Below are 19,890 nucleotides of genomic sequence, written 5' to 3'. Positions count from 1 at the left end.
AGAAATACAGCCCAAGGTACCAGAAGACAGGTGGAGCTCCCTACCACTTCTACCCCAGCCCTCAACTTCTCCCAGGGAACTCAGAAGTCCCCATATCAGGAGAGGAGGGGAAGGGCTCTCCCTAAGACATTCAAATTCCCCCTGCCACAAATGGGGAGACGCATCACTCAGCTCACAAAGGTCCTGGGCATTCCTCTGGAGCTGCCAGGGCAGGGCCTGAGTGCTTGGGCAAAGAGAATTCCAAGACATAATAGGAGTTTATTGTGATGACTTGAGGACAGAGGGACTCTAGTGGTTAGAGAGATGGAAGAGCCTAAGACACAGGCCTAGGAAACAGAATCAGCTGCCCCGTGTGAGTAACCTTGACAGATGAAGTCTCCTTCTTTGGCCTCACCAGGCCCACTCCTGATGACCAAGTCTATGTGGCGACCTGTGGTTCCCATCTCAGGTCACTGTGTGACCCTAGGCAAGTGACCTCTGAGTCTGAGTTTCTTCATGGGTAGCTTGGAATCAAATCACACAGTGGAGGCCAATTATAATCTCTAACTTTGTAGATTATATTCTGAACCTCTAAAATGGCAAGAACAAGGTCTTGGCCTTTATAGTCCCTCATTAGTTCAAATCTTCAGGTCGGAGCTTCCCCTGGCAGCCCAGCCTCTTGTGAGCACTTGTGAATCCTTCATTCTGAGATGCTGGAGTTTGAGACCTGTGGACTATGAAGACAGTGCCTGGGGAGAGAGGATGAGAAAGCAAGTGAAAGGGTGCGAACTGGAGGCAAGTTCAGCAGCAAAGGAGCCTGGCCCCCAATGGCCTCTGGGGTCATCAGGGTCATTGTCCAGCCCAAGTCCCAGGCCCAGAAGAAAATCCTGCATACAACTGGCATGTACAGCTGGCATGATTGGCTGGGGACAAAGGGCTGGGACCCATGGAAGAAAGGACAGACTGACCTCCGGCCTTAAGAGGAGAGACTTGGGGGAGGAGCTGCTCCAGCAGGAAATGCCAGAGCTGGGCAGGAACAATAGCGGGGTTTCTTTAGCCCTTGTTTTCTTTGGCATCTTAGCTGCCACAGAGCCCAGAGCCCGCTCCTCGAAGTCCTTAGCATTCCTGCAGGCTCCTCCCCTCAGCCCTGCCTGACAAACTGACAGGGGAGGCACCTGTTCTCTACTTCCTCTGCACCCTCCCGCTGGACTCTTCCCCCTAGCTTAGCACCACACTAAACCCTCAAGGGGCTTTTAAAATTAACAGTTACAACGTAAGGAAACTTTACTGAGCCTTACTCTGTGCCAGGCACTGTGCTAAGGGCTTCTCTAACACACATGGGGATGGGAGTCTTTAATGCAGCTCCTCTCCCGGGATCCTGGGGGTGGGTCCTCCCCCTCTAAGCCCTAGAGAGCCCTCCAGCCTCATTCTCCACATGCCCGACCTGGAGTGGGTGGGAAGAGGGAGAGGGTGGTATGCGAGGAGACAGCAGGTCACAAAGGGGTTACAAGCTCAGAGGGAAGGGGGATGGGAACTGGAAGAAAGTGTCACCCAGACCAGGGGTAGAAGAACTTGACTTTGGGGAGACTGAGAAAGACCACATGTAAGAGAGAGAGACATGGAAAATGAGGTAGAAACAGACAGAAACAAAGGCACAAAAATTAAGAGGCAGAGGAAAGGTGAAAATAGCCAGGAGACAGAAACTGCAGGTTGAGAGAAATGAATAGAGAGAGACAGAGAGACTAAGACAGCAAAAGGCAGGAAGGAAAAACAGAAAATGAGAAGGTGTGAGAGAGAGAGAGATGGAGAGGTGGAGAACAGAGAGACTGAAATGAGAAAGAGACCTCTCGGAGAGAGACCGAGAGGAAGAGGCTGGCAGAGGGAGAGGGTCAGAGACCAAAGACAGAGACAAAAAGAGAAATAGGGTTTTGCAAAGACTGACTGACAGAAACAGATTTCGAGGGGAGAGAGATCAAGACCAAGTGAGGGTTTGAAGGAGACAGGGGAGGTGGAGGAAGAGGAGAGTCTTAGATCCAGAGTGAGGGGCTTCTAGCAGGAAGAGGGAAGACGCCAAGACCGCGCTTGGGAGGTCAGTGGTGCGTCTCTACCCCCCCTGCTCCCCCACTCCAACTCCCAGAGTCTCAAGGCCTCACGTCACACCCCCGTCCCGTCCCGTCGACAAGGGGAACCCCGGCCTGGGAGAGGGCGCCTCAGGGGGTCCGTTGCCTAGTCCAGGTACTGCCCAGCTACCGGGCGTCGAGGATTGCGAAGCGTCGGGGCAGGCTGGCACGGTGCCCACTTTTCCCAAAACGCCAGCCTTCCAAGCCCAGAAGCTCGCCCGGCCCAGGCCGGGAGCGGCCCAAGTCGGACAGCCGGACCGCCCTGCAGGACCCAGCCCGGCCGCCCGCCCCCGCCGCCGGCGGTGAGGGAGGTGAGCGGCGCCGACCTGCGGGACGAGCATCACTCCGACCCAGCCGGAGGTGAGGCGGGTCAGGATGCTCCGGTCGCAGGAGGAAAAGGAGGAGCTGGACCAAAAGCCCGAAGAGAAGAAAAGGGGAAGGCCGCGCACGGAGCGCGGTAAAGGCCGGCGGAGCTAGACGCCCCGAGGTCGGAGTGAAGCGCCGGGACCGAGCCCCGTCTCCCAGGGAGTCCGGGGCGCACGGCACCGAGGAGAGCGCGGGAGCCAACCTGGGCGCATCATGCGCAGAGCCCGGGACGCTGGGCCGGTCTACACCGCCGCCTGGGTGACGTGGCCCGGACGGGCCGGCGGCTGCCCCGGCCGGGGGGCGGGGGTCGCGCCGGGGTTGCGCTGGGCGACGGGGAGCGGCGGGCCCGCAGCGGCCTGGAGCCTCCCAACCCGCGCGCCGCGCTGGCCCCCGAGCGTAGGAGCCGCCCCCTGCCCCCCCGCGCCGGCCCCGCGCCCGGCCGCCCGCCCCCTATATAGCGCGCCCCAGCAGGGCCCGCGCCAGGCCGCCAGCCTCGGAGTGGGCGCGGGACAGTGCGCGGCGCCCCGCAGCCAGGCCCCCGCCCCCGCCGCATCCACCTCCTCCGCCGCCTGCGACCCAACGGGCGCCCCCCGCCGCGGCAGCTGCCGCCGGGCCCCCGCGGCCACCATGAAGAAGGAGGTGTGCTCCGTGGCCTTCCTCAAGGCCGTGTTCGCCGAGTTCTTGGCCACCCTCATCTTCGTCTTCTTTGGCCTGGGCTCGGCCCTCAAGTGGCCGTCGGCGCTGCCTACCATCCTGCAGATCGCGCTGGCGTTTGGCCTGGCCATAGGCACGCTGGCCCAGGCCCTGGGACCCGTGAGCGGCGGCCACATCAACCCCGCCATCACCCTGGCCCTCTTGGTGGGCAACCAGATCTCGCTGCTCCGGGCTTTCTTCTACGTGGCGGCCCAGTTGGTGGGCGCCATTGCCGGGGCCGGCATCCTCTACGGTGTGGCACCGCTCAATGCCCGGGGCAATCTGGCCGTCAACGCGGTGAGTGCCCTGGAGGGGTGGGAGCCTCGACCCTGGGGTGGGCTCAGGACCAGTCCTCTTACCCCACCTGGAAAAAAGTGGGCCAGCCCACGGCAGAGTGGGCCAGCCCACACCCTTCACCAGGAAGGCAAGAGCCTGGCAAGGCCAGGAAGGCAACTCTCCAGGCTGATGTGTGCTCCCTTCCTGCCCACCTCCTCTCCCCCTCCCCTCATGCTGGCCCACCCTGGTCTCTCTCCAATGCCTGCTACCCCTCCTCTCCTGCCAGAAACTTCTGCCTCCTCCTATCTCACCTTTGAGCTCCGCCTTCCTCCTGGGCCCCTCACCTCTCCCATCACCTCAGTGGAGCGGTTGAGTAGAACCACCAGAGAAAAGCGGGCTGTCATCACGGCTTTGGGTGACCCTGGCTTGTCTGTGCTTCATTGTTCTCAGCCCCTCCATGGGGATGGTTGTGTCTGCCACAGCAGGTGTCAAGGGGCTCACATTTAGAAACCGTAGATAGGAACCCCCTAATGTGGGGCCAGTGCAGAGCAGTTTCTGTTGAGTATTGATTCCCTCTTTCCCCAACCTGTGCTCCTCCCCTCAACCCCGCACCCCTGCCTCCCTCCCACCTCCTGCAGCCCCAGAGTCAGCCCCCAACCCCATGCAAACTGGGTTCATTAATCAAACACAGAGGAGGATTTGCTTGGCCATTGTCAAGCTGTGAGTCAGCCGCACTGGAGAGACGGGTTTAAGGCTGGCACTGGCATGGGGCCAGGCACGGGCAGGAGGCCGGGATGGGGTGTGAGGCAGGCAAACCGGGCAGCTGCCCACAGGATGGAGGGTAAATGCCAGCTTATGGGGGCTGGGGGTTGGGCAGAGCCATTGATAGGCCCGTGTCCAGGAAAAGCTACCCTGACGCTCTGCCCTTTGGCCACAGGCCTGAGCTTCAAGCCTGTGCAAACTGTGAAATGTATAGTGTCTTTAACAAATGGCTTCGCTGGGGCGATGTCCACAGGACTTGGGTTCCAGGTGCCAAGGTGCTCTAAGTGTCCCTGGAGGCCAAAAGCCCTGCTCCCCGAGCCCCTGGCTATACAGCCAGAAGGTGGCCGGGATCCTAACCCACTATCCCCTTGCAGCTCAACAACAACACAACGCAGGGCCAGGCCATGGTGGTGGAGCTGATTCTGACCTTCCAGCTGGCACTCTGCATCTTCGCCTCCACTGACTCCCGCCGCACCAGCCCTGTGGGCTCCCCAGCCCTGTCCATTGGCCTGTCTGTCACCCTGGGCCACCTTGTCGGAGTGAGCAGTACCGACATTGGGCTGGGGTGAGGGTGGGGCAGGCACTCAAGGCAAATAATGGAGCCCTGGAGCGGAGCCCACTTCAGATTGATGAGTCCAGCAGAGTTTAAGGCCTGGATTTAGGGCTCCTGGACTCTGGCCCTACTGGGCCCCGGAATTGATCCCCCCAAAACCTCTGGGCTGAGGAAAGCTGGGAGTAAGTAGGAGGTGGGATGGGACAGGAATCAAACCCAACCTCAGAGCACAGAAGAGAGGAGGGCGTAGTTAAGGGTCCATGGTTAACCAAGCAGCTGAGATCCTTGGAGGGAGAGGTTGCCAGCCTGAGTTTGAGACCTGGCTGAGCCCCTGGACTGCAGTGTAACCTTGGGAGAGTCCAGATTCTGTGGGAGTGGACCAGGATGTTGCCTTTCTCTCCACTGCCCTGTCTCTATCCAGATCTACTTCACTGGCTGCTCCATGAACCCAGCCCGCTCTTTTGGCCCTGCAGTGGTCATGAATCGGTTCAGCCCCGCTCACTGGGTAAGTCTGTCCCTTCCACTGGCTCCCTGGAGATGAGGGCCTGGAGACCCAGCAGTGGCAGCTCAGAGCTCACCAGACCTGGATTCTGTGGGTCTAGAGCTTGGGGGTGGGCCAGGGAGTGGTGGCTGAGAGAGAAAGGGACACAGTAGGGGATGGGATTCAGCTAGAGGGGCAGAGGTGGCTTTGTATGGCCTGAACCGCTGGGGACAGGGAGTATGAGTATCTATCCGCTTATGGAAGAGGCTCTACTGAACCTGGAGGTGCAGAGGGGCTCTGTGTCAATTCCCTTGAGGATTTGGTGTCCGTCCCTCTGGGTGTCTGTGTGCTGGTCCTCTCTGATGTTTTATTTATCTGTCCCTGTTGAGGGGGTTGGGAGAGTCTTCCTGTGGGTCTGTCCCTGTGGACAGTCTGTCTGCCCCCTCCTTTGAAAGCTCATGGTCACTCTCTCCAGGGTCTGTTTCTATCCCTATGTGGAGGGGAGACGTGCTCTGTTCATCTGTCTCTCTGAGGACCCACGTGTCCTCTCTGAAGGTTTATTTGTTTCTCTTTCCGGTGTGGTTGGAGGGAGCCTGTCCCTCTGGGAATCTGTTTGCCTTCTTTGAGGGTCTGGGTGTCTGTGGTCCATGTCTCTGTCCCTGGGAGTGGTGTGTCAGTATATTCGTCCCCGAGGTGGGAGGAAGTCTTTCTCCCTGAAGGTCTGGAAGTCTGCATGTCTGTCTCCTCTCAGGGTCCGTGGGTCTGTCCTCTGTGGGGTGGGGGGCATGTGGTCTTCAAGGTCTAGGGCTCAGCACCCTGACTCCTGCCCTGTCTCCACCAGGTTTTCTGGGTAGGGCCCATCGTGGGGGCGGTCCTGGCTGCCATCCTCTACTTCTACCTGCTCTTCCCCAACTCCCTGAGCCTGAGTGAGCGTGTGGCCATCATCAAAGGCACGTATGAGCCTGACGAGGACTGGGAGGAGCAGCGGGAAGAGCGGAAGAAGACCATGGAGCTGACCACCCGCTGACCAGTGTCAGGCAGGGGCCAGCCCCTCAGCCCCTGAGCCAAGGGGGAAAAAAAGAAAAAGTACCTAACACAAGCTTCCTTTTTGCACAACCGGTCCTCTTGGCTGAGGAGGAGGAGCTGGTCACCCTGGCTGCACAGTTAGAGAGGGGAGAAGGAACCCATGATGGGACTCCTGGGATAGGGGCCAGGGGCTGGGGTCTGCTGGGGACAGGTCTCTCTGGGACAGACCTCAGAGATTGTGAATGCAGTGCCAAGCTCACAGGCTGCAAGGGCCAGGCCGGAAAAGGGTGGGCCTGCAGCCTGCATCCCCCACCTTCCCCAACCCTTCCTCAAGAGCTGAAGGGATCCCAGCCCCTAGGTGGGCAGAGGCAGACCCTCCCCAGAGCTCCTTAGGAAGAAGACAGACTGGTTCACTGAATGCCGCCTTATTTATTTCTGGTGAGGATGCATGCGTGGGGCTGCTGGTGTTTAGAGTGGGGGCTACCCAATAAATCACTGATACTCACGTTCTGCCTCTGTCTCTCCTCAGAGTGCCTTGAGACACTCTGGCCCATTGCCTCTCCTCTTTGTCATCCCACATCCTCCACCACGATCTCCACAGGGTACCAGGGGACCCCAGGACAAGTGCTCTGTGGGAAGAAAGGGAGACTGTGACCATGGGAGGCCCAGAGAATCAGAGAGATGGGAACAGAGCAGGGAGAGACTGAGAGAAGACAGAATATCAAAATAGAGCTAGAGGCCAGGAAGGAGGGGTCCTCACTGCAGTCACCCTCCACCCCTCCCCCTCAGCCATGTCAATCAAGTCCCTGCCACTTGAGGAGGGCTTGGCTGGCACTTGAGGGGAGTGCCAGGGTGTGACAGGCAGGGCGGAGGAGTGAGCCAACCGCAGCCCCTCGAGATGGCAAGGGGGTGACCAGCCAGGTTCCATCACAGCCCTGGGCTCCTTTCTCTGCACCTTGATGTTTCAAAAAGGTGTCCTGCTGGGAGCCTGTGCCCAGAGGGAGCAGCCCCCCGACCCCCCCAGAAGCCACATGTGGCCCAGCCCCCTTTTCCAGGGCTTCTCTCTCATGCCTTGGCCCACCAGTGTCCCCACCGTCCTCTCCTCTGGGCCTGAGCTCTGTCCTAGCCTGCTCTTGTCCCACTGTCACTGACACTCCTTAGGTAACCTCCTTAAACTCTCAGAGCCTCCCTCTCTTCATCTGTAAAATGGGGATAAAATATCACTTTCCTCACAAGATAGTTGTGGGGACCAGATGAGGGCATGAGATGCCTGGGACCATTCAGCTTTCTGTGAGGAAAAGGCGGGAGGTCATGCAGTGAACAGCTCCGCATAGCCCAGCTTCGCAGTGAGCCCAGCCTGGAGTCAGTAACTACCCTCATTCCAATCTGGCCGTGAAACTTGGGGGCAACATAAGCTCTCTGAGCTTTAAGGACCTTATCTGCAAAACAGGGGTACTTTTCCTGACCTCACGTGCTGTCGTGAGGAGAAAATGAGACCATGCCTGGAGGTAAAACGCTTGTACAAATGGTCAGGCGCCTTGGAGTGAGTGTTCAGTATAGTCGTGTTAATAGAAACCCACATGTGCCTGCCTAGTCTGGGGCCCCAGCCACATGCTTCTGCCCTCCTGGGGGTGTCTGGACCTGAGCGCCTGTCCAGCGGGGCCCGGAGACGGACTGAGAAGGGGTAGGGGAAACTGTAGTTCTTGGCCAGCGAGAGGCAGTCCCAGGGGCTGGGGTGAGGAGCGGCAGAGCCCCCAGCCTTCTCCACACTTAGAGTCTAAGCATCTACAAGTGAGAGGTCAGCCACTCATGTCCGCCCCATAGGCTTACAGTAAACACCACGTGGCATTGCGTGTGAGAACCCCGGGAGCCCAGGGAAGGAGCAGCCCTCCACCCACCGTGTCCCTTCCCACTTCTTCCAACCTGCCCCGGGCTGGGGGAGCCGGGCTGCAAGTGCCAGCTCTGGCCAGCAGAGGGCGACGTCGTCCACCGAATCCACAGCGTGGCGCCTCGTCGTCCACAAGTCCTGGGTCTGGGCTCTAGCCAGATGGGGGTGGAGTGGAGGACACAGGGAGTCCCTCATGCTTGAGTCCCCTGGGGCCACCTTGAGGCAGCCTATCCCAATGCATCCCCGCCCCACTATCCGGGTGGGGCGCAGAAGAGAGGGGAGCCCTTCTCCGCTCAGTCTCCAGGAGACTCAGGTACAGACACAGCCATGACCAGGAGGATGGGCTCTTCCTCCAGCCCAATGGGGACCACGGCAGGGTGGACAGTGGACCCTTGGGAGACAAACCCGCGGGGGCGGGCAAGGCACTAAGTCAGAGGGGGCTACCGGCCCTGAGCTTCCTGCAGGTTGCCTCGCCTGGCCCTTGGGCAAGCTTCCAGCTAGGGCTTGGGGCTGACAAGCGCCGTGGTTGGGGCGGTGTGGCCAGCAGGGGTCGCTGTGTCTGCGTGTCGGATCTTGCAGGAGCGGCAGGTCTGCGGGCTCACAAAGTCCCGTGCACACGCGCGCACACACACTGACCCCACACAGTCCGGGGCTCGCGGCCACACACTGACCTCAGTCGTGCCCGAGGGCTGCATGTTCCGGGTATGTGCGTCTCCTTTCCTCCGCACGTTCACTCGAATGTGCAGAGCCACATCAGCCCTCCTCCAGCGTTCGCTCGCAGGGCCACCGTGGGCTCCACCGTGGGCCCAGACCTATGAGCCTGGCTCCACGGGTTCTCAGAGGCACACCTGTGTGCCGTCCAACGCAAGCACACACAGGCCCTGTCACCTCTGCTGCACCTAAAGATGGAACCCAGGGAGAGTCTGGATTCTCCTGTGGGAGGCTCCCTTCCCCTTCCTCCCCCTCTTCTTCTCCCCAGGGCCTGCCAGTTCTCACCAGCTGGGAGGTGGACAAGGTGATATGGGGAGAGATGGAAGAGGACCGGGAGGAGAGGTGGAGAGCAGACAGAGGGGCTGGCTGTTGATATGGGTGGACAGGAGGAAGGACATCTGGGAGGACCAGGTCTCTCCGCTCCTCTTGGCCTCTTGTGTCTCCGTCATGTGTGGATGAGGACATCAGACCTCCCTACCTTTCCAGGTTTTGTGGGGATCAGTGAGATGAGGCACGGGAAGCCATCTTGAATTCCCTCCCCATCAGTTTGTGTTCTCCCTCCTTTTCTCTCCCGGTACCTTCCTCCTTCCCCTCCCCTTCGCCCCCCTTACTTTCCCCAATCTCTGATAGGACTTCAGTCAGAGCTGCATTGACAGGCAGCCCTAGGCAGCCAGATAAGGAACCTCGGCAAAAGGTTTTTGAGCATGAATGAGCTTAAAGCTTGGCACTAGAGCCCAGTGCTGGCTGGGTTCGGGCACGTGCTGGCTAGGACAGGAAGCCAGGCCTGGAGCAAGCCCTGGTCAATGCCCACCTGGCCTCAGGAGGTGAAGGACCTTGTCCCAGGCTGGGCAGAGGTCAGGAGACTCAGCCTCGGGCTAGCTGGGGACAAGGGCTGCCACTGCACTTAGCACTTTCAGGCTCCAAGGCCCAGGGCAGGTGCTGAGGTGCCCGTCTTGGAGCCGCCATGCAGCCCCGTCCCCACAGCTGTCTAACGGCAGGGGGCAGGGAAGTTACAATCCTAATCATTCACATTTTCTGACTTGGAGGCCCTCTCCTAGGTATCAGCACATTTACTCCTAACTACACACAGGGAGGAGGGAATTATTAGCATCATCCCCACTGCATAAATGAGGATCTTGAGGTTAAGCAACTGCTTAGGGTGCAATACACATGGCAGTGTTCACAATCCTTTCAGTGGCCTCATCAGCAGCTCTCAACAGGTAAGCATTGCTGCCACGTGGCACCCATTTAACAAGGGCAGAAACTGAGGCTAGGTCAGATGAAAGTGTCCGTCCACCAAGCCCTCTACTGGCCCTGCCTGAAGTGAGGGAAGCAGACAAGTGCCCTTGAGCTACCCTGGGACAGCCCCCAGCCAGGGAACCCCCCGTGCCAGGGAGGAACAGTGCCCACGCTGCCCCCACAGCCATGCCCTGTCATCCCTTGAGCATTTATTGAATGACCCCTCTATGCCAGCCAGGGATGGATGTCTGTGCTGGAACAGTGGAGGCATTGAGGAGGCAGAGGCCACAACCAGCCCCTGGCTTTGCTCAAGCCCTGCTTCTCTAAGAAGCTTGCCCTGATTCTGCCGGAGAGGGAAATGAGGGCAGGCTTCGCAGAAGAACGGCACTTGAGCAAAGTCTTGAGAGACAAAAAGGAGAGGCATCCAAACTCCACAGCAAAGGGCTCGTTCTGGGGAAATATGTCTGGCCTGTTTGGAGTAAAGGGTGCAGGGTGGGCAGTGGAAGGGGAGCCTTCCTTGCATGTTAAACATGGGTATTCAGACCTGATTCTGAGGCAATGGGGAGCCATTGAAAGCTTTTGAGCAGAGGAGTAACTTGATGAGCTTTGCATTTTGGAAGGATCTCTCTGACAGTGAGTGGAGAGGAGAGTGGTGTGGAAGGGCACAACATAGTCTGAGAGCCCAGGAAGGAGGTTAATGCAGTCATCCTGGAGAGGTGATAAGGGCTGCACTGGGCCAGTGGCAAGTGGGGATGGAAAGAGGTGTCAAATATGAGAAAGAGCTACCAGGAACCTGGTACAAGGAACCTATTTGCTATGGGCTGGGGGAAGGGGAGGCACCAGATGCTTCCTGTGTTCTGGCCTGGGCAACTGAGTGAGAGTAGGGTGAGGAGGAGCAAGCCGGAGGGTCCAGTGAGAGGTGAGTGGGTCTGGAGTTCAGGAGAAAGATCTGGGCCAGAGACAATGTTGAGAGTCGACAGTATCTGCAGGGTGTGGAAGTCACAGGTGTAAACAGGGCTGCCCAGGCACACTCATCAGGAGTGAGGGGCCATGGGCCAGGAGTAGACAAGTCCTGGGCTTAACGATCAGCAGAAGAGGAGCCAGCCATGGAGGCCACGTGGCAGAGTTGCCCTCACAGAGATGGGAGGACAGCCAGGAGATGTGCCTCAAAGGCAGAGAAAAAGAGGCGTCAGGAAGGAGATGGCCGGCAGACCATGTGCCACAGTGGGCTGGAGAGGAAATCATGCTGGCCTTTGCCAGAGCGGTTTTGGTAGCCAGGGGCTGGGGGCTGTTGTGCAGTGGATAGGTGGCTGGAAACTTGACTCCAAACCATGATCTTTCACTGCTCCGCGACTACGCAGGCACGTTTATAGGGAAGAAGTCAAGAGAAGGGGAAGCCTGAAAGCCACAGGTGAGACTGGGAAAGGCCAAGAGAGGGTCCCAGTCACTCAAAGGGATCCAGAAGTCCAAGGAGGGTCCCCCGACCCCGACTTGTACACTGGAGAAGGGCTGCCTCTACTTCAAGGCCACAGGGCAGCTGGTGAGGGCACCGGGCAGCTGCAGGTGAGTTTGGCTGGGAGGGAGGATGGGAAGAAGTCTTGCCTGGTAGCTTGGCTTTCTAGGTAGGGTGGGAGGCAAGGGTGGGTGCTCTGCTGAGAGAAAGCCAGAGTGAGTCGAATACTTAAAGAGAGTGGGGGAGTTTTAAAGAATGAGGGGAGAGCTGTGGAAGGATTGCTGAGCAGAGCCGCAGTCCCTACTGGGGCCAGAGACCATGAGCTTGTCATGGCAGCAGTCTGCACGACTGGGTGAGTTTCTCCAGCAGTGCTCAGCAGCGCAGATGGGGGGCAGAAAGGCGTGGAAGAGGATGAGAACAGAGACACGCAGCAGGGACGGGGTGGAGAGGACAGGGAGCCAGGACCATGGAGCGCTGACAAGAGCCTGCTCAGGGTGAGATGCCCAGGAGTTCCCTGGAGAGGATACAGTGAAGTCGAGACAGCCGGGAGAACTGAAGGGAATGGGTGAGGGATGTTACTGGGACTCAGACAGGGACTGGGGAGGAACAGAGCCTGTAGTCCAGAGTTAAGATGTTTCTCTTGAAGATATCAGAGGGCTCAGTCCCAGGTGGGGGAAGGTATGAGTATGAGGCTGAAATGCAGCAGACATAGTCATCTGCCCCGGGAAGTCAAGAAGTTTTTATTCATTCATTCAACAAATATTTATTGGGCACTTACTGTGCCAATCTCTGTGCAAGACACTACATGCAGGGGTGAACAAAACTTGGTTCCTGCCCCCCAAAGGCCTCCCCGCCTTGCCTCACTGGGGAGACATATTCACACCATGACAACACCCTGTGGTGACTGCAGTGTAGGAGAATGCCTAGGTGTGGTGGGAGCACGCAGAAGGGTCCCCACCCAGGAAAGGAGCAAGCGACGTCAAAGCTGAGCCTTTGGAATGGGAGTTACCCAAGCAAAGGGAGTGCAAGGGATCTCCAAGAAGAGGAGACAGCTTTTTCCAAGGAGAGGCCAGCAAGAGTGTGCATTTGGTGAAACCAGAGGGTAACAGAGTGGGGAGAGGTGAGGGAGAGCTGCAGGTCCCTGAAGGCAGGCACAGAGCTTCCAGAGGGATGGGAGGCTTGGAAGGGATTTTAGCAGGGGAGCAGCATGATCAGATTTGCATTTTAGCACTCGGGCTGCAGTATGGAAAATTGATTGAAACGGAGCAAGGGAGCAGACAGAGAGACTGGTTAAAGGCTGCAGGGCAGCAGGGGTGGCAAAAAGAGGGCACAGGAGATATTTAGGATTGAAAATCAGCAGGACTTGATGCTTTTCCTGGATGGGGGAAGGAGGGAGAAAAGGGTCAAGGATGCTTCCCAGATGCCACCAGCTGAGCTGCAGAAAACAAGAGGAGAACATGGGGGTTGGGGGGGTACCAGGAGATAGGAGGATCACATCTGGAGACAGATTGCGTTTGAGGAGCCTGAGAACAACCAGGGGACATCTGTAGGCAGGTAGATATGCCAGGGATGAGGTCAGGACACCCAGCTACGGTGAAGAGGGGAAGACTATTATTTCAATAGCTTGGCAGACTCTTCTTAGGGAGGAACACTTTTGTTTGAGAAAATACCTTGCTATCTGCTAGGGTTAAAAGGGGAAAGCCTAGGGCATGGGTGACCGTAGGGCCAGGGAAAGCCTAGGGCATGGGTGACCATAGGGCCAGTGCAGCCACAAAAAATGGTTAAGCTGCCTTGTGTGAGAAAGGAGTGAAATCTGTTTGGCCCCTGAGAGGAGGAGAGCAGAGAGGGAGGAGCCGAGAAAGGAAGGGAGCGCGGGGGAGGGCAGGGAGGCAGGAGGAAGTGAGTGAAGGGCCAGTGGAAATTTCCCCTGGTGGACAGCAGAGGTGCCCATGGCCTTGTGTGATCTGACGCGGTTTGAGTCGCTGTGGAATAAACCCCTTCTCCACCTGCCCCTCTGCAACCCCACAGGCCGCAGTGTCCACAGTGTCCTTGGTAAAGTCGACTGTATTCACATCTGCATTCTGTGAGTGCGGGTATAGGTGGGAGTGGAGGAGGGGACTTACTTTCTGGGTTTACGGGCACGGTGTGGTGTCAGCCCATTTGGAAGCAAAGCCTAGATATGGAGGGGGCCAGACGAACAGGACCTGGGAATGCACAGGACCCCCTGAAGCAGGCCGGGGATCTACGTGATCTTGCTGTATCTAAGCTGACATTGGAACATGAACAGTCTGAAATCCCATGAGCCCCGCTGCCCTGCACCTGCGACCCTCAGGCTAGACCTTGGACTGTCTACAACACGAGTCAGGCCCAACCCGCCCTGGAAATCATCGTAGGAGGTTCCAGCTCAGTGCCCAGAGACAGCCCCCACATCCCACCCCATCAGGTCAGCTCAGGCTGGAGCAGGCATGTGAGCAACACCCCTCATTCCACCCCCATACACACGCATAAGCCCATCCGCCTGCACCCTGCCAGTCTGACCAGCACAGTCCTGGGGACAGGAGCGTGGTGGAGGAGCTGCAGGTGGGGGCCAGAGAAGCCTCCACAGAGAGCAAAAGCCAGGGTCAGCCAGAGACAGGACACCAGAAGAGACAGGAGACCAGAGACCAGAGGAACAGAGAAGAGGCCCCAGAGCAAAGCAAGGAACAGCCAAAGCACCAGGACATGGATGCAGTGGAGCCAGGGGGACGTGGCTGGGCCAGCATGTTGGCGTGCAGGCTTTGGAAAGCCATCAGCAGGGCGCTGTTTGCAGAGTTCCTGGCCACGGGGCTGTATGTGTTCTTTGGCGTGGGCTCAGTCATGCGCTGGCCCACAGCACTTCCCTCCGTGCTACAGATTGCCATCGCCTTCAACCTGGTCACCGCCATGGCTGTGCAGGTCACCTGGAAGGCCAGCGGGGCCCACGCCAACCCCGCCGTGACGCTGGCCTTCCTCGTAGGCTCCCACATCTCTCTGCCCCGTGCTGTGGCCTATGTGGCTGCCCAGCTGGTGGGGGCCACGGTGGGGGCTGCTCTGCTTTATGGGGTCATGCCGGGAGACATCCGAGAGACCCTTGGGATCAACGTGGTAGGTGCAGGGAGGGGCACCTGGAGGGCCAGGAGGCGGGAATGCGCACAAGTGGTGAAGGTGGAGGCCAGGATGGAGGCGAGGGAGCAAAGGAGGAAACAAGTCAGCTGCAGGCTCCACATCCTCCCGGGCTGGGCCCCAGGACCCAGAGGACTGAGACTTTGACCTCAGTCTAGGCAGAATAGAAATGGGATAGTGGCGCGAAGAACAGGTGGAGAAGGAAGAAGCCACATAAAGGAGAAGGAATAGAAGGACCAGGCATTTAAGGGTAGATGCGGCCAAGGGAGTGCGGGGCCTGTGGGTAGAGAAGGGGACCCCACGGGGACTTCATTTTTCTCCCAGGCTCCACCCACGTCCTCTGCTCTCCGATTGTTCCCAAGTTCTTCCCTCCACCTCGAGGCCTGCCTCACTCGCCCCTTCTCCATTTCCTAACCATCTGTGTTCCACCTTCTTCCTCCAAATCTCCTCCTTCCGCACCTGCTGCCAGTGTCCTCTCAAGCAAGCCTCCTGAACCACTGGCCCCAACCAACCCACTGGTGGGGTGGGAGGAGCGCCACTCACTTCTGCAGGGAGCAAGGGTCCAGAGCAGATATGGACCCCTCTGCACAGGCCTCCCGAAGTCCTGAAGCTGGGCGGCAGTGAGGTGTCACCCCCTTCCAGCTGAGGAGACCAGGCCCAGTGGCAGGGGTTTCTCTGTCTGTCCATGGGCAGAGCCCGCATCTGGTCCAGAGTAACTTCCTCTGTCCAGGTCCGGAACAGTGTCTCAACTGGCCAGGCGGTGGCAGTGGAGCTGCTTCTGACCCTGCAGCTGGTGCTCTGTGTCTTCGCTTCCACCGACAGCCGTCAGACATCAGGCTCCCCGGCCACCATGATTGGGATCTCTGTGGCACTGGGCCACCTCATTGGGGTAAGGAGCAGAGGGGACACCGTGCACATGCACACACCGGGTCCGTCCCCGGGGAAACTGGAGCCCTGAAGGCCAGGCAGTGTCCCTCCCTGAGCCCCTCGTGTCTTGGAGCCAAGGTGGTACCCCCTGGCACTCTAGGCCCAGGATATGGCACTACAGAGGCCGTGGCTGGGGCTAAGGCTCTGAGCCAGGACTGAGAAATGGTCCCCTCTCAGGCCTGCCTTAAACCTTCTCCCACCCTGACCCTGCACTTGCTCCCCAGATCCACTTCACTGGCTGCTCCATGAATCCAGCCCGCTCCTTCGGCCCTGCCGTCATCATTGGGAAGTTCACAGTCCACTGGGTGAGCCCCTCTGCTGGCAGCTCTGGGGAGGGAAGGGAGCCCGAGTTGCCTGTAGACGGTGGGTTTCACTCTCAGCTTCCCTAAGCTCGGAAGGCCAGGGTGAATGTCTTGGCTGAGACTTCCTTTCTTTTCGGCTTCAGTTGCCCAGGATACCCAGTGGACTGGCAAGAAATGGGCCAGGGCAGGAGCTGCAGCCTTGGCCCAGACTTTTAAGTCCTGGCTGTTTCCTTATTCACTTTCTCCAGCTGGACCAATTTTCAAACTTGGATAAAGAAAAAGACAAACAGAAATAGACACACACACCAGCAGAGACAGAAACAGCAATAGCCAGGACTCCTGGCTAAAACGGGGGGAGTGAGAGGAAAGAGGCGGGGGTGGGTGAGGAGACTGGCCCCAGGCCCCAGCCGTGGCTGCAGAGCCTGGGCTCAGCCCCAGGGAGGGCAGGGAGAGCAAGGGGCAAGGTCCCCTTACCTTGTGGGCTTGGGAAACACGACTCGTGGTTCTCAAATTTAGCACCTTACAGACAGTTGAGGGAGACCTGGGAGATCAAGTCGGCACTGGGGAAGCAGGCAGCGGTCCCAGAGCCACCCTGTGGTCCTGATAGCTCCTGGGTGGGGTGACGACATCCTTCTCCTCAGGTCTTCTGGGTGGGGCCCCTGATGGGAGCCCTCCTGGCCTCACTGATCTACAACTTCGTCCTGTTCCCCGACACCAAGACCCTGGCGCAGCGGCTGGCTATCCTCACAGGCACCGTAGAGGTGGGGACAGGGGCAGGGGCAGGGGCGGAGACCCCGAAGAAGGAATCCCAGCCGGGTTCGGGAGCTGTGGAGATGGAGAGTGTGTGAAACAGCCTAGGCCTGGCCGCGCCCTTGGGCTTCCTGCCTTGCAGGACCTGCCTGGAGGTTCTCCCTGGGGGTGGCGGGAGGGGGAGGCTTGACCTTTTGTCCTGACCAGGTGGGCTGGAGGGGACAAGCCCTATCCCTGGCATTACGTTTCTAGGTAGAATCTGGGAGTGAATTTGTCCCATTCCCTCTCTGTAGGGCTTCCCCACCTCTCAGTGGGACAGAGCAGAGGAAGGCAGGGGATTTAGGATCGCCCTCCCATGCTCTCACCCACTGGACCCCGTAGGAGTCCTGACCCCCAGATGCCCAAGTCTTGGGGGAGAAAGGAATGGGAGCCCAGACAGCCACTCTGCTTAGACCTGGGAGCTATAGGGACCTCAGGGAGCCCCAGCTTCTTACCCACCCAGGAAACGCTTGGTCCAGAGAGGACAGGCTGTCTGGAGGAATCAGGCCCTGGGACAGCCTCTGAGCTCCTGGGGGGGTTTCTCTGACCTTGGGTGTGGTTTTGGGGGGTATATTTCCTCCTTCAGACTAGGGGCTTCCTGAGGACAGAGACTGCTCTACCAATAGATCTTTGTTTGTTTTGAGACAGAATCTTGATCTGTTACCCAGGCTGGAGTGCAGTGGCATGATCTCGGCTCACTGCAACCTCTACCTCCTGGGTTCAAGGGATTCTCCTGCCTCAGCCTCCCAAGTAGCTGGGATTACAGGCGCCTGCCACCACGCCCAGCTAATTTTTTGTATTTTTAGTAGAGATGGGGTTTCACCATATTGGTCAGGGTTGTCTCAAACTCCTGACCTGAGGCGATCTGCCCACCTCGGCCTCCCAAAGTGCTGGGATTACAGGTGTGAGCCACCGCGCCCGGCCTCTCCCAATAGGTCTTTATTCCTCAATCCTCCAAATGCTCTGGAGAGGCCCCCACCCTTGAGAAGAACTGACACAGAGAAGAACATTTTCTCAGGCTCATAGAGGGGTGGGATAGAGGAAGGGAGGTTTGAGCCAGACAGGCCTTTCCCAGGGAAGCCTCCTCCCAGATGCTTGCCCCAGCTCCCACCCCACAGCCCACTCTCAGGCAGGAACAATCCTCAGAGGGGAAGTGCCCATCTAGCCATTGACTCATGACCTGGGTCAAAGAAGCAGTCTCCAGGCTCTCTGTCAGCATTACAGGATCCCCAAAAAGGTGTTGAATAAGCCCTAAGGGTGGTAGGAACCCAGGAGGGACCCAGGAAACTAAGATTTGAGATTCAGTGCCTCTGAAAGACTACCAAAATCTAAATTGGTTTAATAGTTAAAGGCTGCTGTAGATTTATTCTGCCCACAACTTGGGGGTCCTATCTGGATCTCGGCTTCTCCAGCTGTAAAATGGACACACAGTCCTCCTCCAGGGACTGCTGTGAAATCAAGAAATTGGAAAATACTTTCAGAAGTTAAAATGCTAGAAAAACAACCCCAATAAATGATGATTATTGTTGCTGTTACTGTAATTATTGGGTATGAAGACAATTGCTGTTGGTAATGAGAGGGAGGAGGGGAAAAGAGAGAGAGAAAGATGATTGAGAGGGAGGGAAGAGAGACTGGGTTTTCTCTCACATCATTGGATCTACTTAACCAGGGACCCTGTGTCCTCTTCTCCTGGGTCTGCTGACCTTGAGGCTTTGTGGGTGTGAGGGGCTGTGGGAGGGCCCTGGAATGAAGAGGCGAACCAATAAAATCAGTTCTTCTCATCTCTATGACGCCCATCACCATGGTACCCTAAGATGCAGCAGCCAAATTCATATAAAAGATGGGTCCTGGCGGCCAGGCACGGTGGCTCACGCCTGTAATCCCAGCACTTTGGGAGGCTGAGGCGGGCAGATCACGAGGTCAGGAGATCAAGACCATCCTGGCCAACATGGTGAACCCCTGTCCCTACTAAAATATAAAAAATTAGCCGGGCGTGGTGGCGCGTGATTGTAGTCCCAGCTACTTGGGAGGCTGAGGCAGGGGAATCACTTGAACCCGGAAGGTAGAGGTTTCAGTGAGCCAAGATCACGCCACTGCACTCCAGCCTGGTGACAGAGCAAGACTCTGTCTCAAAAAAAAAAAAAAGAAAAACAAACAAAAAAAAAGATGGGTCCTGGCCTGGTGCGGTGGCTCCCACCTGTAATCCTACCACTTTGGGAGGCCAAAGTGGGAGGATCGCTTGACGCCAGGAGTTCGAGACCAGCCTGGACAACATGGCAAAACCCTGCCTCTACAAAAAATTAAAAACTTAGCCAGGCATGATGGCTCAAACCTGTAATCACCAACATGTTGGGTGGCCCAAGCAGGAGGATTGCTTGAGGCCAGGAGTTTGAGACCATCCTGGACAGCATAGTGAAACTTCATCTCTATTATTTAAAATGAAAAATTAATTAAATTAGAATACAAACAAAAGATAGATCCTTTTTAATGATGTCTCCTGAGGGACTGGGGATGGGGGAAAGGCTGCCCAAGTCTTCCAAGGGCAGCGTGGCAGGCCCAGCCTGTGACCAGTGCAGTAGCTGAATCCCTGGTGCTCATAGCCCCAGTAGCTGTGCTCAGCGTTCTGTAATATCAGCGCAGATACTACTCACATCTCTCCAAGCTGGGCCCCACTCATCCATCTTCACAATCTCTCAGAGTCCAAGGCTGCCTGTGTCCTTTTATGAGCAGGGAGAGCTGGGTGTCTGTATGTATGCATGTATGAGAGCGTATGTGTAAACAGAGGACATGATTGATTTGCTCAAGGTCACCCGGTTCAGGAGCACGAACACTTAAGGTCTCCCCAGTTCCCAGTTGAGAATTTTCCAAAATAGAGCTCCTGGGGGGTTCATACAAGCTGCAGCCCCAGGAAGGAAGGAAACAGGAACTAGAGGATTGAAGGGGATGGGGGCGTGGAGCTCCTACGGTAGGCTCTTAAGCTCCTTGACAAATGATCACTGCTTTTTGTCCCCAGAGCCAAGCACACACTGGGTGCTCAATATAAGTTTGATGAATGAATAAGGCTGGGCAGTTGGGGAGGATGGGAGGCAGTAATAGATCAAGAGGAGAACATTTCAGGAGTTACAGCTCCAAATAAGCCAGTATGACAGCAGCTGAGAAGCCTATGCTTCCAGGCAGGGGCTGG

General features: G+C 57.6%; 2 protein-coding genes and 1 long non-coding RNA gene across 3 annotated transcripts; 2 read left to right on the top strand and 1 right to left on the bottom strand.

The window, feature by feature from the left end:
- Positions 1–238: 238 nt before the first annotated feature.
- LOC109029246 (uncharacterized) lies at positions 239–2,821 on the bottom strand. Its single transcript, XR_008670149.2, has 2 exons — positions 2,668–2,821; positions 239–728 (listed from the first exon to the last, which is right to left on the bottom strand). It is a non-coding gene; the product is annotated as an uncharacterized lncRNA (long non-coding RNA).
- A 124-nt stretch (positions 2,822–2,945) lies between these two features.
- Positions 2,946–6,761, top strand: AQP5 (aquaporin 5). Its single transcript, XM_004053092.5, has 4 exons — positions 2,946–3,455; positions 4,571–4,735; positions 5,171–5,254; positions 6,072–6,761. The coding sequence occupies exons 1-4, from the start codon at positions 3,093–3,095 to the stop codon at positions 6,255–6,257; spliced, it is 798 nt and encodes a 265-aa protein (XP_004053140.2). The 5' UTR covers positions 2,946–3,092; the 3' UTR covers positions 6,258–6,761.
- A 4,986-nt stretch (positions 6,762–11,747) lies between these two features.
- AQP6 (aquaporin 6) lies at positions 11,748–18,234 on the top strand. The gene is made up of 4 exons (XM_004053098.4): positions 11,748–14,670; positions 15,419–15,577; positions 15,840–15,920; positions 16,559–18,234. The coding sequence occupies exons 1-4, from the start codon at positions 14,269–14,271 to the stop codon at positions 16,763–16,765; spliced, it is 849 nt and encodes a 282-aa protein (XP_004053146.1). The 5' UTR covers positions 11,748–14,268; the 3' UTR covers positions 16,766–18,234.
- Positions 18,235–19,890: the final 1,656 nt, after the last annotated feature.

This window comes from Gorilla gorilla, chromosome 10 (genome assembly GCF_029281585.2).
Source record: "Gorilla gorilla gorilla isolate KB3781 chromosome 10, NHGRI_mGorGor1-v2.1_pri, whole genome shotgun sequence".
Classification (NCBI taxonomy): domain Eukaryota; kingdom Metazoa; phylum Chordata; class Mammalia; order Primates; family Hominidae; genus Gorilla; species Gorilla gorilla.
Note: the sequence above shows the minus strand (reverse complement) of the source record. Positions and strands in the feature narration are given on the sequence as shown.